This window comes from Eucyclogobius newberryi, unplaced genomic scaffold (assembly GCF_026437365.1).
Source record: "Eucyclogobius newberryi isolate DKJ021-1_F unplaced genomic scaffold, fEucNew1.0.hap1 SCAF_5, whole genome shotgun sequence".
Lineage (NCBI taxonomy): Eukaryota > Metazoa > Chordata > Actinopteri > Gobiiformes > Gobiidae > Eucyclogobius > Eucyclogobius newberryi.
This window is the reverse complement of record NW_027316167.1, coordinates 38,387,291-38,400,542: the sequence shown is the minus strand read 5'-3', so window position 1 is coordinate 38,400,542 and position 13,252 is coordinate 38,387,291. Positions and strand designations below refer to the sequence as shown.

At 41.4% G+C, this 13,252-nt stretch overlaps 1 protein-coding gene across 20 annotated transcripts in view; it reads right to left on the bottom strand.

The window, feature by feature from the left end:
- The window catches only part of tle3b (TLE family member 3, transcriptional corepressor b), a 69,060-nt gene extending 56,899 nt beyond the window's left edge, over positions 1–12,161 (bottom strand). For 17 of the 20 annotated variants that reach the window (XM_072464832.1, XM_072464834.1, XM_072464833.1 and 14 more), the window contains exons 1-4: positions 11,681–12,161; positions 10,273–10,424; positions 2,960–3,060; positions 1,247–1,310 (exon numbers count right to left, since the gene is read on the bottom strand). In XM_072464832.1, the coding sequence (XP_072320933.1) occupies positions 1,247–1,310; positions 2,960–3,060; positions 10,273–10,296 (189 nt within the window). In that variant the 5' untranslated portion in view covers positions 10,297–10,424; positions 11,681–12,161. Of the gene's footprint in view, positions 1–1,246; positions 1,311–2,959; positions 3,061–10,272; positions 10,425–11,680 lie in introns of those variants that run through there. The other 3 variants (XM_072464849.1, XM_072464850.1, XM_072464851.1) reach the window with 1 other exon arrangement.
- Between the last annotated feature and the right edge of the window lie 1,091 nt (positions 12,162–13,252).

The following is a 13,252-nucleotide window of genomic DNA, read 5'->3' as shown; positions in this document are numbered from 1 at the left end:
ATTTGAGGAACTAATTTATATATTATATCACCATCATTGTTTTTTTTTTAATGCTGCAACTCCATGTGGTCCAAGCGTCTTTAGAGCATGTTACGGTATACTTTAGACCTCGCCACACCACAATCTCATCTCGCTTTTGCCACAGTCTCATCCTGCCATCTCATTATTGGTCTCGTCGTTCCCTCGCCATACTCTCAAGTCCCGCCATAGTCCCGCCATAGTCCCGCCATAGTCCCGCCATAGTCCCGCCATAGGCATAGGCCCGCTATAGGTCCGACCCGCTCGTATTTGGAGGCAATACAAAATGAGATATCACTTGTAAACAGTTTGAAAAATACTGGTTTTAGTCGCTGAGTTATAAACTAACATTTGACATGGACCTTTGACTTTGAAGTGAAATATGCACAACCAGTATAGACAAAGCAATAACTGCAAACTACAGGTAAGGCAAGCACTGCAGGCAGCTTCAGGCCAGGATATGAGCACACAATGGCTTCTTGGCATTCCTGCTCCATCTGCTAACGGTAAACGGCTCACTATCCCACATACCTGAGCACGTCGGACACACTTGACTCTCTGGCTGGCACTTTTTTTCCAAAATCATTATTATTGGGCAAGACACTTCACCCACACTGCTGAGTATGAATCTGGTACATGTGTGCATGAATATTTGGTGGTGGTCGGCGCAAATTGGCAGTCTCGCTACAGTCAGTCTACCCCAGGGTAGCTGTGGCTACGATAGTAGCTTACTACCACCAAGTGTGAAGTGGAGTGAATGAATAATGCAATGATCAATGCAATGTGTTTAGCGTCTTTGAGTGTTCAGAAAAGCCCTACTAAGTAGTATGCATTATTGTTATTGGTTTTAGACCTGGTTTAGGCTCTTTTAAGACCTTGTTTAGCCATGATTTAGGCCTGATATAGTTTGGGTTTGGATCTGGTGGTACTCAGAAATGCAAATATTTTGTAAGGAGGTACTTAAATTAATAAAAGCATCGATTCAGCCTCATCGAGCCTAGAAAATGACTAGCGTATGGAGCCTGGGAGGGGGGGGAGCGCAGCAAGCATTAGGCCCAGTGGGACATGCTGGGGGTGGGGCAGGTCCTTGGTCAGGGCACAGCCTATAATTAATAGCCGGACGTTTGACCTTTGCTTGGCGCCTGGAGCTAATAAAAACATGGCTGATAACACCTGTGCAGTCACCTGAGGCTACACAGGGGGCGCCGTCACTACATCCAACACTCACCATGACATAGTGACGCTGCATCTCTGTCTTCTCATTGGCCAGTTTGTCGTACTCCACCTTAAGACTTGAGAGAGAGAGAGAAACAGGAGTTATTTAAAGGCATGTCGAGAAGTCAAGTTGCATATTTGTGTTAGAATTGTTGCGTCAGTGAGCTGTAATTAGCCTAATGCTCTTCATACAGAGAAAAGTATGGTTTTCAGATGTGAAATGTCAAGCATCGTACTTTATGTGCTGTCAGTGCAGAGGTAGGGAACATTAGCTTGTACTTGATATTAAAATGAGATTCCACTGGCCTGTGACCGTATTAAGATGTGAATGACTGGCTGCATTGGAAAGTATGCATGTACCGAGCTCAATCATGGTATACAAATAAACAAATATTAAATAATTTAGTTCAAATATTCTCATTTGTTTACATTTTTTCCCTTGTCATTTTTACGATGGGAAAAATAAGATACAGAAGGACAAATATCATGCATTATTTCTGGCCTTTAAACATGCTCTTGAGTACCTATAGTTTGGCACCTCATGTTTTAGGACGAACTGAGCTATGGGCTTCATCTAATGGTAGCAGAGGGAATTACATATAGGAGAGAGAGAGATAAAATATCAAGAGGCAAATGTATCCTTTTGACGAGAGAAATTCACAGAACGAGTCTGGCAATGAATCATGGACTTTAAACAGCAGAGAAGATTCTCCACGTCACAGATCGTGAAAAGGATTATTGAGGAGATAAAGAACAATGTTTTTGACGCTCGGAGGGAGAGGACTTTCTTACAAGATTTTACAAAAGTAGTGTGATTGAAGCTAAATGCTACTCCAGGTATGTTTTTGATGAGGGAACAATGTAAGAACATGGTGAAAAGCATTAAAAAAAACAAAAACTCAATTTAACATGATACGTGCCCTTTAAAGTAAAGCCAATATTGCTAAAAATACTGTATATTAAATAATGTATAAAATGGATAAATAATTTATATTATAAAGACATTTTAATAAGACTATTTTTAACTTACTTGAATTAGCTTGGAAATGATTATTAGTATCATCACAATTATTCCAAATAATCATGCCTAAACTACAAGGAAAAGAAACCGTGTGTAAGATTTTGAATTATAATTTCATAAACTTGACCAATCCGTGTGCCCAGATACAAGGCAAACGTGTTCAAATCGAATATCCAGTAGCTTTTGCTGAGAACAATTTAATATGGATTTATTCTTAGCTACACTGGACTGCACTGGACATGATCACATTGTTTATGTTATAATTTGGTGTTTTGTTCTCAACACGTTCTATATTCAGAGAGAAGGATGAGGCCAGTTCCTACACCTAAATCCAGTGGTTTAAACCTAAGCCCAGCGCCGGGATCAGTGACAGTGCAGCCTGTCAAACACTTGGATCCGTCTCTATCATCGGGTTAAGGCTCTGGCAAACCAAGTTCAGTTGTGACTGTAGTTCCTTTTTTAAACCAGCAAGGGCGCAGGCTACACACGGTTCATTTTGATTCACTTTAATACACATGTTTAACGGATCTTCATTCCTCTAGTTCCACCACATTCCTCGTGCATGAGTGAATGAGACAATAACAGCCAGATCAATAAGGTAAACCTACATTTTTAAGAGTTAAGACTGAATTTTTCTTTCTAAAAATAAAATATTGTACACAATTACTGATTAACTCATTCCCTTCTCCAGGAAATCTCGCTCACCTGTGGTACTGGGCTTGGAGGAACTGAAACTCGTCCTTAATCCGATCACAGGACTCGGCCACAGTGAACTTGAAGCCAGGCTGGCCCGGCTGGTGAGGGGCCTGGGAGAGGAAGACAAGAGTGAGACAAGAGTGAGACAAGAGTGAGACAAGAGTGAGACAAAGTGTGAGACAAGAGTGAGACAAGAGTGAGACAAGTGTGCGCCCAAAATAGGAATCACAAGGATGTAATGATAACCAGTGTCTCAATTACAATTTGAAAGACCAATTATAAAACTATACATTTACAACAAATTACTTTTTGCTTGATCCCCAGAACTATGCGTCAAAAACAATGCTCTTTTCTCCACATAAAATAATTAAGAAAAAATGACATTTTAAAATTAAATAGTATTTCAATCAATTCATTTCTTATTATGACATTACCAAAGTACATCTTTGGTATGCACCGATACCGATCCAGAAAAGGTTGCCTTGACCAGAAATCAGTTCCAATATTCAGGAATGTACCAATCAACTGAAGTTATTAAATTATTACAAGACTTGAACTTACATTAATTAAGGATGGAATGAAACCGAATTCCTAAACGTCTCGTGGGTCCACAAGGACAAGACAAGTTTTTGACATAATTTATATGGTGCATTCACAATTTGCCCTCACTATTTATTTATTTTATATTTTTGCAGCTTCTCATTAGTTTTAACTGACCAGAGCTCAACAGTAACTCCTTTCCCCCCCTAATCCAAATAAACAAAGAGAAATCACACATGATAGACTTCCACGTTTGTGCAAAAACGTACACGATTATCTTGTGAGATCTTGACCCATTAATAATACTAATAACGCCGAGCTTCTGTAGTTACAATATAACAACATCATATTTAAATCAAGTTTGTGATTGGTTATTGGCAACCGCCTTGGTAACCGAATGCTTCATTTTGCGACCGCGGTCGCAAAATCAGTGACGTCACACCGGGAACTTGCTGTAGCCAGACATTCATTATTCTTGTCGGACATGTGCTAAACAGAGCGGAATTTTACGATTTACACGACAAATCTTGTAATCTTGAGGGAAGCGGGCTCTTTGAGGGGCCCAATGGGGAGGCTAGAGCCTGTCTTTGGGCACGATTTGTCCGTACCAAAAGAATGTTTTAGAATCCCAGCTCGGCGATGTATGGTAAGTCCGGTCCAGTGCTATGCTACTGACAAAAAGTAAGATGCAAGATATTTTCAGATATTTTGTCTGTGCTTTCGTAGCCGCCGTATGCGGCTGTCTGACTGACGCCGTGTGCTTGATGGCGTGTTGTTGTTCACGGCGAGAGTGCTCGCTTTATGCATATTATTGGTTGTAATAACTATACCAGGAAGTTGAATGGACCGCGGAGACTCACACCGGGCTCTTTCGCCTCCCACCTCGCTCACCGTGCTCTCTGCAATACTTTGTTTTTCGTCCGCAACTTTGGGATTTACCTCGCACCTGGCTGTCTGTAGATTCTAGTCGCGGTGAAAGGCGACGGTCTGGATGCGCATTCTGGCTCCGACACGAGATGGAAACGCTGATTCCGGTGTTTGCCGCGCTGTGCATATTGCAGTGCAACACCTCTACCTCTGTATCTACCGGCGTTGCATCAATGAAATTTCCCCATGTGGGACAATAAAGGAATATCTTATCTTATCTTATCTTTTCATCCACATCAGTGAGCAGCAGCACGCACAGGCACTTTAGAGAATGCTACGATCGGACTAGTGAATCTTTGGACTGTGGGGTGGAACCGTTTGACTAGTAATTTGCAGTTTCAAACTAATACAGTAAGGAACCTCGTCATCATTGTATTTCACATAATTTCATGGGAAATATTCCAGTTTAACACGAACCATTCAGAAAGTCTGTCGTTGTCCAGTCTCCATCTCATTCTCGTCTCCTCATCATCATTCTCATCCGCTCTATTTTCATTGTCCGACGAGGCGTCAGGCTCAAATATATGAGGCAGCAGCTGCTGGACATGTTCTTCAACTGGATGCTGTTCATCATCTGTTAAAATCAGCTCACTTGACGAGGATTCACTGGTATTTTGCTTGCTATCGCTGTCAGTGTAAATATCCTCAGCAGGCTTTTAGCTAGAGGGCCGTCTTCCCGTTTTTTTGAACGGGGTATTTCGACATGTGGACGGGCATTTTCGAGTGCAAGGACGGTGTAATTTTTATTAATACATTTTAGAAAATGGAATATCATCATTAAATCGGGCCGGGAAGCGTTTGACGATAGTCCGCCGTGGTCCGCGCCATGACAGTTTACTGTTTACAAGTGAAAATTGGCTGCCGGCCATGGTCTGGAAAATGCCGAAGCTCCACGTTTGCCGAACCTCCACAGCCAAATACCATGTAAAATACGGCGCGATACGCCGCTCCAGAGTGTGATCCGCACGGCCAAGAGGCGCAGGCGGCGCGAGAGTATGGAAAGTCAATATGATACGAGAGGCGTGCGGGCGCCGCTCTAGATCGCCTAGCGTGCGCCTCCGCGTTAAAAGCGCTGTTTTATTTTGTAAAAGCGTCAAAAAAAGGTCGTGATACACATATTGGCTTTCCATAGCCTTTCCTTAAAAAATGTTAAGCCCCCGGACAAAATTATTTGGACGGGGTGTTTTCAAATCCTGGCTAAAAGCCTGATCCTCAGTGTTGGCTAGACAATGTCCCAGATTGGATGTCACATTTCCGGGATAGGTGAAGGCAAAAAGACGGCAGCAGCAAAAGAGCGTAAGTCTGTTAAATAATAAGTTCATTTTTTTTATCAATAGTATCTGAATATATTAAGACTTGGATACTAACGGCCAACAAAAACTTGAAAGCACAATTACAAATAACTTTGCAGCCCATCTTTGACAAATAAAATAGTCCAAATGTTTATGTTTTTACTGACAGAACATAACTATGGACTTCTGCAATCAAAAGGTCCAAGCTGATCCCTGACCATTAGAAATGACTGACTCGATCTCAAGTATGACTGATAAACTAAATGATGATTTAACTTAAAGCCCAATTATTGGTATTGAACCTGAAAAAGTGGGATGAGCGCAGCTCTATCAAGAACCACAATGCATCAAAGCATATGAATACATTCCATCACTGACAAACCTCTTCCATCTTAAGCGCCGTCTGTTACAGAGACTCCCTCCGGCCATCGCTTGTCATTTCTCACACGTTAGCAACGGTGAGAATTGGCTTCGACTTAACTCAAAAACAGGTCTGGTGACATGTTTCAAGGGAACAATAACACTGGTTATTATTGGAGATGAACAATACTTTTGGCCTTCATGACAACTGAAACATTTGTTCTACTTCAAAGGTTTCAATAACCATCAAATCCAACAAACTATTTTAGAAATAGGCAAAAGATTTGAATAATAAGACAAACAACAACAAAACACTTTAGAACATTTGTTCATGCTTTTGGTAGTTATAACTCTAGAATGTGCTGATGAGGTAAACAGCCAGTATTCAACATTTAGTCCTTAGGTTCTTAGGAAATATCCGAAAATAAAATCCACAAATTAATTAAGCCATTATAGAATTGTACTTTGTGATTAACAACACTGATCTAGAACAGAACTTCCGGGACATTCTGTGCATTCCTTGCAGAACAGGACTCTTCCCACCAACGTCCCACAGAATCTCTAACTAAAGGTCAATAAATAAGTGAGATGATGGTGATTATCTTTTGTCAGCAATTATTACAACAAACATCCCTGGTATCGTCCATCACTAGGGAATGAAAATACTTTCCTATAAGTTTATAGAAAATTATAATTTTCCTATAAGTGATCTGTTCTTCTGTATCTACCTCTGTATCTACCTGCGTTGCACCAATGAAATTTCCCCATGTGGGACAATAAAGGAATATCTTATCTTATCTTAAAAACGATTTTGCTGAATGAGAAAGTGGCTTTTTAAAAACCAAAGTTGTGAACATGAACATTCTTAGACAGTAATGTAACATTTTTAGACAGTAATGTAACTACTAGTAGTACTAGTTGTAGTAGTGGTAGTTGTAGTAGTAATAGTAGTAGTAGTAGTAAGAACTCTCTGTAACTTTGTAACTTTTGACTCAGAATGAAGACTGGAGTAAAGTTTACAGTCTGTTCTGTTAGAATGCAGCCGCCTCTGTCCACGGGGCCATTGTTTTCTTCCTGTTTCTGAAGGGACGACAGAGTTAACTCTTTCTTTACCAAGAAGTAAGATTGCAGACCGATATCAATATTATTTAATGACGTGAATATCTGCCGATATCGATACTGGGCAGATATATCGGTGCACCACTAGCATGTTCTTCACTCATGTTTCACAATAGATCCTTTCAAGTGTTTGTGAAGAAAACAATGTTCCACCAGCTCGTACCGTTCCGCGAGTTAGTGCTGAAGCATTTTCAATGACCCACTCGACCACACGCGAGTAACACCAGAGCCACGACAGAAAACATTATCATGTGTTTTATGTAGAACAACCTCATAATACATTTTAAAACATTATTCCGGACAATAATGCACCAAAAACATAGCAGTCCACAACAGTCTGACCATTAAATGTAACCTACATAAATGGTCCCGATGGGCCCTTTTCCCGATGGGCCCGGTCGCCGTGAAAGTGCAGATCTTCAATTCTCGTTCCAGTCATTCTCTGTGAGAATTAACAGTCTCTCTCACATAAATAAAAATAACAAAGGTCTGACAGCAGAGAGCGAGTTCCAGATGGATAATCACTGGCAGCATGTTAAGACTTTTATGTGTGATGTAAATATGTCACCGGAGGAAACCTATGCGTTTATAAAAGTAAGCGTTTTTGTCTCAAAGCTAAACGCTTGAATATAAAACAGACAAACTGTATAAAACTACATAGAACGCAAAGTGGAGGTCAGTTCACATTATTGTTTATGTTATTTGTATGTAGCTTAGAGACAAAAAGCACTTTTATAAACATATACAGTACTTTTCGGGCACCTGAATAAAAGCCACGCCAACAAAGCTTACAAAGAAAAACTAAATTGTACAATTTGTTTTTTTAATTATAATAAATTGCAGATGTCCACGTTGTAACATGAGATATTTATACATAAATAAACAGTTGTCTTTTGAACCGGGGGTCTCGGGCTGCGCCTGTGGTTCGCTGCGGGTCTAATTAGACTCTCAGTGAATGTGAGTTGGACTGTAATAAAACACACAGCATTTGAAGTTTAAAATATAGAAAACATGACCTGTCGCCTTGACAGTGCTTCCACTGACCGCTTCTTCTACAGTGTATCAAAAGCTTGCGCTTCCTGCTAGAGGGCCCCCCGGTGGCCATTAGCCAGTACAATCTATAGATTAGACGCACGGTCGTAACGGCTGCAGGGTTCAAAGCGTGGGGGAAAAGCCCAGGTGACAGTTTTACATGGTACGTAAAGGTCTCACATGCTGCCTGTGATGATCCATCTGGAACTCCCTCAGCTTTGTGTTCATCAATTATTTATTTATTTTAGCAAGGCTTAACTAATTCTTCATAAGGAATGAATGGAGAAGGAAGGGGAACTCCGCATTTTTAAGGCAATCAGAACCAGCCGGTTTGGTTTTGTGAAATAGGCCTATGGGCCTACGTGAAGCTGGAAGTTAGAATGTTATAACTTGTTTGAATATATAAACAACACATGTTTGCACGGTCTACAAACAACACAATTACAGTTTAAATTTGCTGCCACACGTTAATATCAGTACCGAGCTGTGTGCTCCTGGAACGGTCTATAATACAGCGGTTTATCACAAGATCAAGTCAGCTATTGGTGAGAAATGATTTTCTGTTTCCATTTGCTTTTTGCCATTTTGAGTCTGTGTTCTCTCTTATCCAATCATCTTGCTCTGGTATGTAGCTCCTCTTAAGCTAAAGCTAGTACCACTTTGGATCGCTTAATAGGCTGGTACGGTTCACTTTAGGACCGTACCAATCCACCCCAAAGTAAACCAGTGGAAACTAGGCTAATGTCTGATAAGCAGCGCAAGTCATTCAACTTATGCAATATCTGACATAGTTCTCCTGCGTGTTTGACCAGTATTGTTCAGCTCTGTATCAATAAGTCTGGATATCTGTGGTGTTTGCACAACCTGCTGCGGCGAATAAAGCACATATTTTAGGCCAGCACATATAACCAAAGAGCACACAGGCTGCCAGGATAAAAATCTGCTCATGTTGCAAAAACATGCATGCAGAGTAGTCTATAAATGAGATATTGTCCGCCCTGTAGAATAAAGGCAAAGTTATTTTCTGCCAATTACTGATTAGTTACAAAATTAGGACTGAACCCAGAAATAACACAAAACTAGACCATAAAGAAACCAGGACTAGAACAGGAACAAACAAAGTCTACGAAAAGACTTCACCAGTATCAAACCAGGACTACGAGAGGATTCAGTGTTTAAGGTGGATAGCTTATTACTTTGCCTGGAATGAGAATAGAGTCTGGCTTTAAACCAGAGATCCAAGTCAGATCTGTGGAGGAGTGACCCCTCTAGCAGTACGGATGCAAGTTTTACTTAAAAGCAACACAACACAAGAAAGCTATAACGCTATGGAATCTTTTCAATGTCATACAGTGGAACATTTCAGGAAAAACACTAACCTCTCTGTGGCGAAATAATTGTAACCATAGACCCTTTTTCATTTCGTAAAGAAATACATTTGAAATGTTGGCATGGGAGCAACTTGAGGCAAATGTGAAGTGGATTAACCCCAGAATATGACGACATACGAAAAGACAGTTTTGTCAAATTAAAACTACTCAGATACTGGCGTGAAAGACATTTACAATTGTATTTTATTGTACATTATTGGTTTATTTAATATAGGAGATAAAAGACACTTAAAAGTCTGATTTTAAGGGTTTACTGGACAAATACACAAATAAGATAAGGGGAAATGTGTGGACAAATGTTGTACCCATAATACTTAATTAATATGAATTTAATCTCCAACTACATACTATCTACAACTAGGTACTATATACCATCATACCATACATATTTTACCAAAAATTATACTTTTGTGAAAAGAAAAAAAACTGACATATCTGCCTTGCAATTTCAAAAATGCTGCTCATTTTTGGAACGTTGGTTCATGCGTTACAGTCGACATCGTTTTGTCTCCATTCCAGAATGTTGACCCTTCTGCTGAAATGGCATTAGAAAGGTTCTCTAATGTTGATCACCCCTCTGATGAGCTCATTACAACACATTCAACACTGGAACATGTCCTTCCCTCAGAAGTACGAGTCCCTGGACCCCGCTGCTACTCACCGGATGCCGGCCTTGCGGATACATGGCGAGTTCTTCACACAATCAGCTTCGGTGTATCCCCCAGGGCTTTAAATCACTGCCAGGCCTCCCCTCCAACGACAATGTGGGGACAAAGCGCGGCCGGCCGATGGACAGCCCCTCTGTGCATGAAGCTGGACAGACAAACACAACTCATTTAAACAGGTTGCATATTTATTTAGACTAAATTGTTTCATTATTTCAGAGTCGGAGACTACGGCGGTGCAAATAATTTAAACTTGTGTTATTTGTGGAGTATAAATGTTATATATTGCCTATAGTCAATCTTTGAACACATCTTTTAAATGTTGGTACTTTTAAAAGGTTTAAGACCATATGAATAGTCAAAGGTTTCAAACTAGTCAAGAAAGTGGATACTCAATAGCGCAAGTGTGGATACTGACAAAATGTATTACATAAGGACATGAAGTACACAATGTAGCGCAAAAAATATCGATATTGCGTATTGACTAACACCATAATCGATATAGCAAGAAAATAAATACATCGCAACAACAGAAAGGTCTTCATCTGACAAAAATGTACTATTTTTTGAAAGTAATAGCGAAAGTAGTGGTAATTTGTGTCTAAAATGTCGATAGTGTTTTTTTCATTCATAATTTTTTGTTTTCATTTGGCATCAAAATCTGTATTGAAATCATAATTGCACAACACAATAGGCAACTAAGTGTGATTTTGTGTGAAATGTTCAGTCCAGGATGTTTTTAGTCACTGCCACACAATTTAGGACTATAGGGGCCACCATAGTCTCCTCTATTACAGAGGAAGAAACTGTCAAGTCTTAAAACAGATGAAATGACGCAAAAAATACATAAAACTGTGTAAATGGCGTAAAATCCACAAATTAACACCAACTTTAACAAAACAACATTAGCAGAAACAGAGAAAGACCCTGAAGGCAAGCGAAGGATCAAAGCGAGGAAGCGACGCTAAATCTTTTATTAGGCTTTGCACATAATTTAGACCGGTGCACTTTACAGTTTGCGCTGCAGTAAAAATATATATATAATATATATATATATATATATATATATATATATATATATATATATATATATATATATATATATATATATATATATATACATACATATATACATATATAATAATCATAATTTAAAAACGCCGCTGCATGAGGCATCAAATAAATCCCGTAGTTGTGTTCTACAGCGCGGCAGAGCCTTTTAATCAGGCTGCACTTTGCTTTTCCTTGTCGTAAATCGAGCGGGGGCTGTCACTGATTAATCGACAAAACGCGTACGTCGGTGGGTTTGTGGAAGCGGCGCGGCGACTCTCCAACAACCGGGCTCGTCGTTCAAAAAAAAAAAAAAGAGCCACCCGAGCCTCGTTAGCAGCAGTTCCTCGTTACCTTTGTCTCCGCGTTCCTCTCCCCCACGCGCAGGTCCAAAAAAAAAAAAATAGTATCCACAAAAAAGCTCGTAATATCCGTGTTATGGTGCGCGGCGGTCGTCGAGGCGGTGCCGAACCCGCTCCGTGTGCCGCGTTGTGTCGAAGAGTAGTCGTCCACAGCCGCCGCCGCCGCTTCTTCCTCCTCCGAGAGTCCTTTGAAACCCCGCTGGCGGAGTGCGTCCTCTCCCGTCAGGACGTGCGTGCGGAGAAAAAAAACCTGAAAATGTGTTGAGTTGTTGACGGCAGCCGACTACAAACACCGCGCCAATTAGATCCCGTCTTTACGTTCGTCCGCGCGTAATCCAAAAAATGAATTCTTGCGAGGAAAATGTGAATATTTCTCTTCGCTTTGCTGGGTGTACTCCCGTTCTGCCGCTTCGTACCGCTCCTCCGCCGCTCCGTGCCACACACAGACTGGAGCGCTGACACGAGGAGCCGTCTACGGAGACAGGGGCCCCGCGTTGACCAATCGCAGTCGTCCAAACTGCTCTGCCGCGTCGTCCAATCGCCGCGGCCGCATCCCCACGTGGGGGCGAGCCAGCGGGAGCTTCTGATTGGCGCAGCGAAATGTGACCTCAGCTGATCGCCATTTTGGATTTGAAGTGACATTTCGGTGGGCTCAACAACTTGTTCAAAACAAAGGCAATAATTTATACGTCCGCAGATTGCAGACTGTGTTGGTGCTTGAGGTGAGGGGCTACAGGGATTTGTCAATTAAAAAATATTTATAACGTTACGCAAGAGCAGAGATATATTCGTACAAGTCAATTCTTTACTTCTAGTTTGAATTTTTACACACAGATTTCCCCGAGTGTAACCTTTTTACACATGACAGCGAAGTCTAGAGCGTTTGGAGGTTTAATTGTCTGCTTTAAAATAAAAAACAAGACACAGTAATGCCCATTGCAGCTGCGCTTTAGGGGAAAAAAACAGTACGATTTTGTGCAAATGCTTTGTCGTTGTGCACAAGATGTGAATACCGCTTAATCTGCAGCGGAGTGTCCTTTGAGTGACTGGAATTGATCGACCTATTTCTAACGAGACCTCAAGCATCTCCGAGCTTCCTCTCAGCAGCACTGGGCAGGCTGCAACACGTCTGCGCCGGAGGAGGACGTCAGCCAATCACGCGCCAGTCTCCGGGACCGGCCCCACGTGGGATCTCTACCGCCCCCCTCCGGCCCGCGTCCAATCCCGTGGCCGCTGTCTGTTTTGGTGGCTCCTCATTGGCCGGGAGCAGGTGAGGCTGTCAGTCAGGAGGCCGGGACGTCAATAAAACCCACGTTGGCCTGGCGCTGACAAATGCCTGTGCTACTCTCCCTCCTGCCTGCGAATAGTGCCTGGAATGGCTGCTTAATTAGCTTCGAATGGCTTTTCCTTTCAGCTCAAACAATCTGTCACTACCATGTGGTAAAAAGAGCCTGCATAAAACAAAAGCAGGAAAAAAAGCCAGTAGAGGCTAAATATCAGTTTGATTCCCCTCCCCCTCCCTCTGCCGTGAAAACATTTGGTGCAAAACAAAGCTTTTACCTCC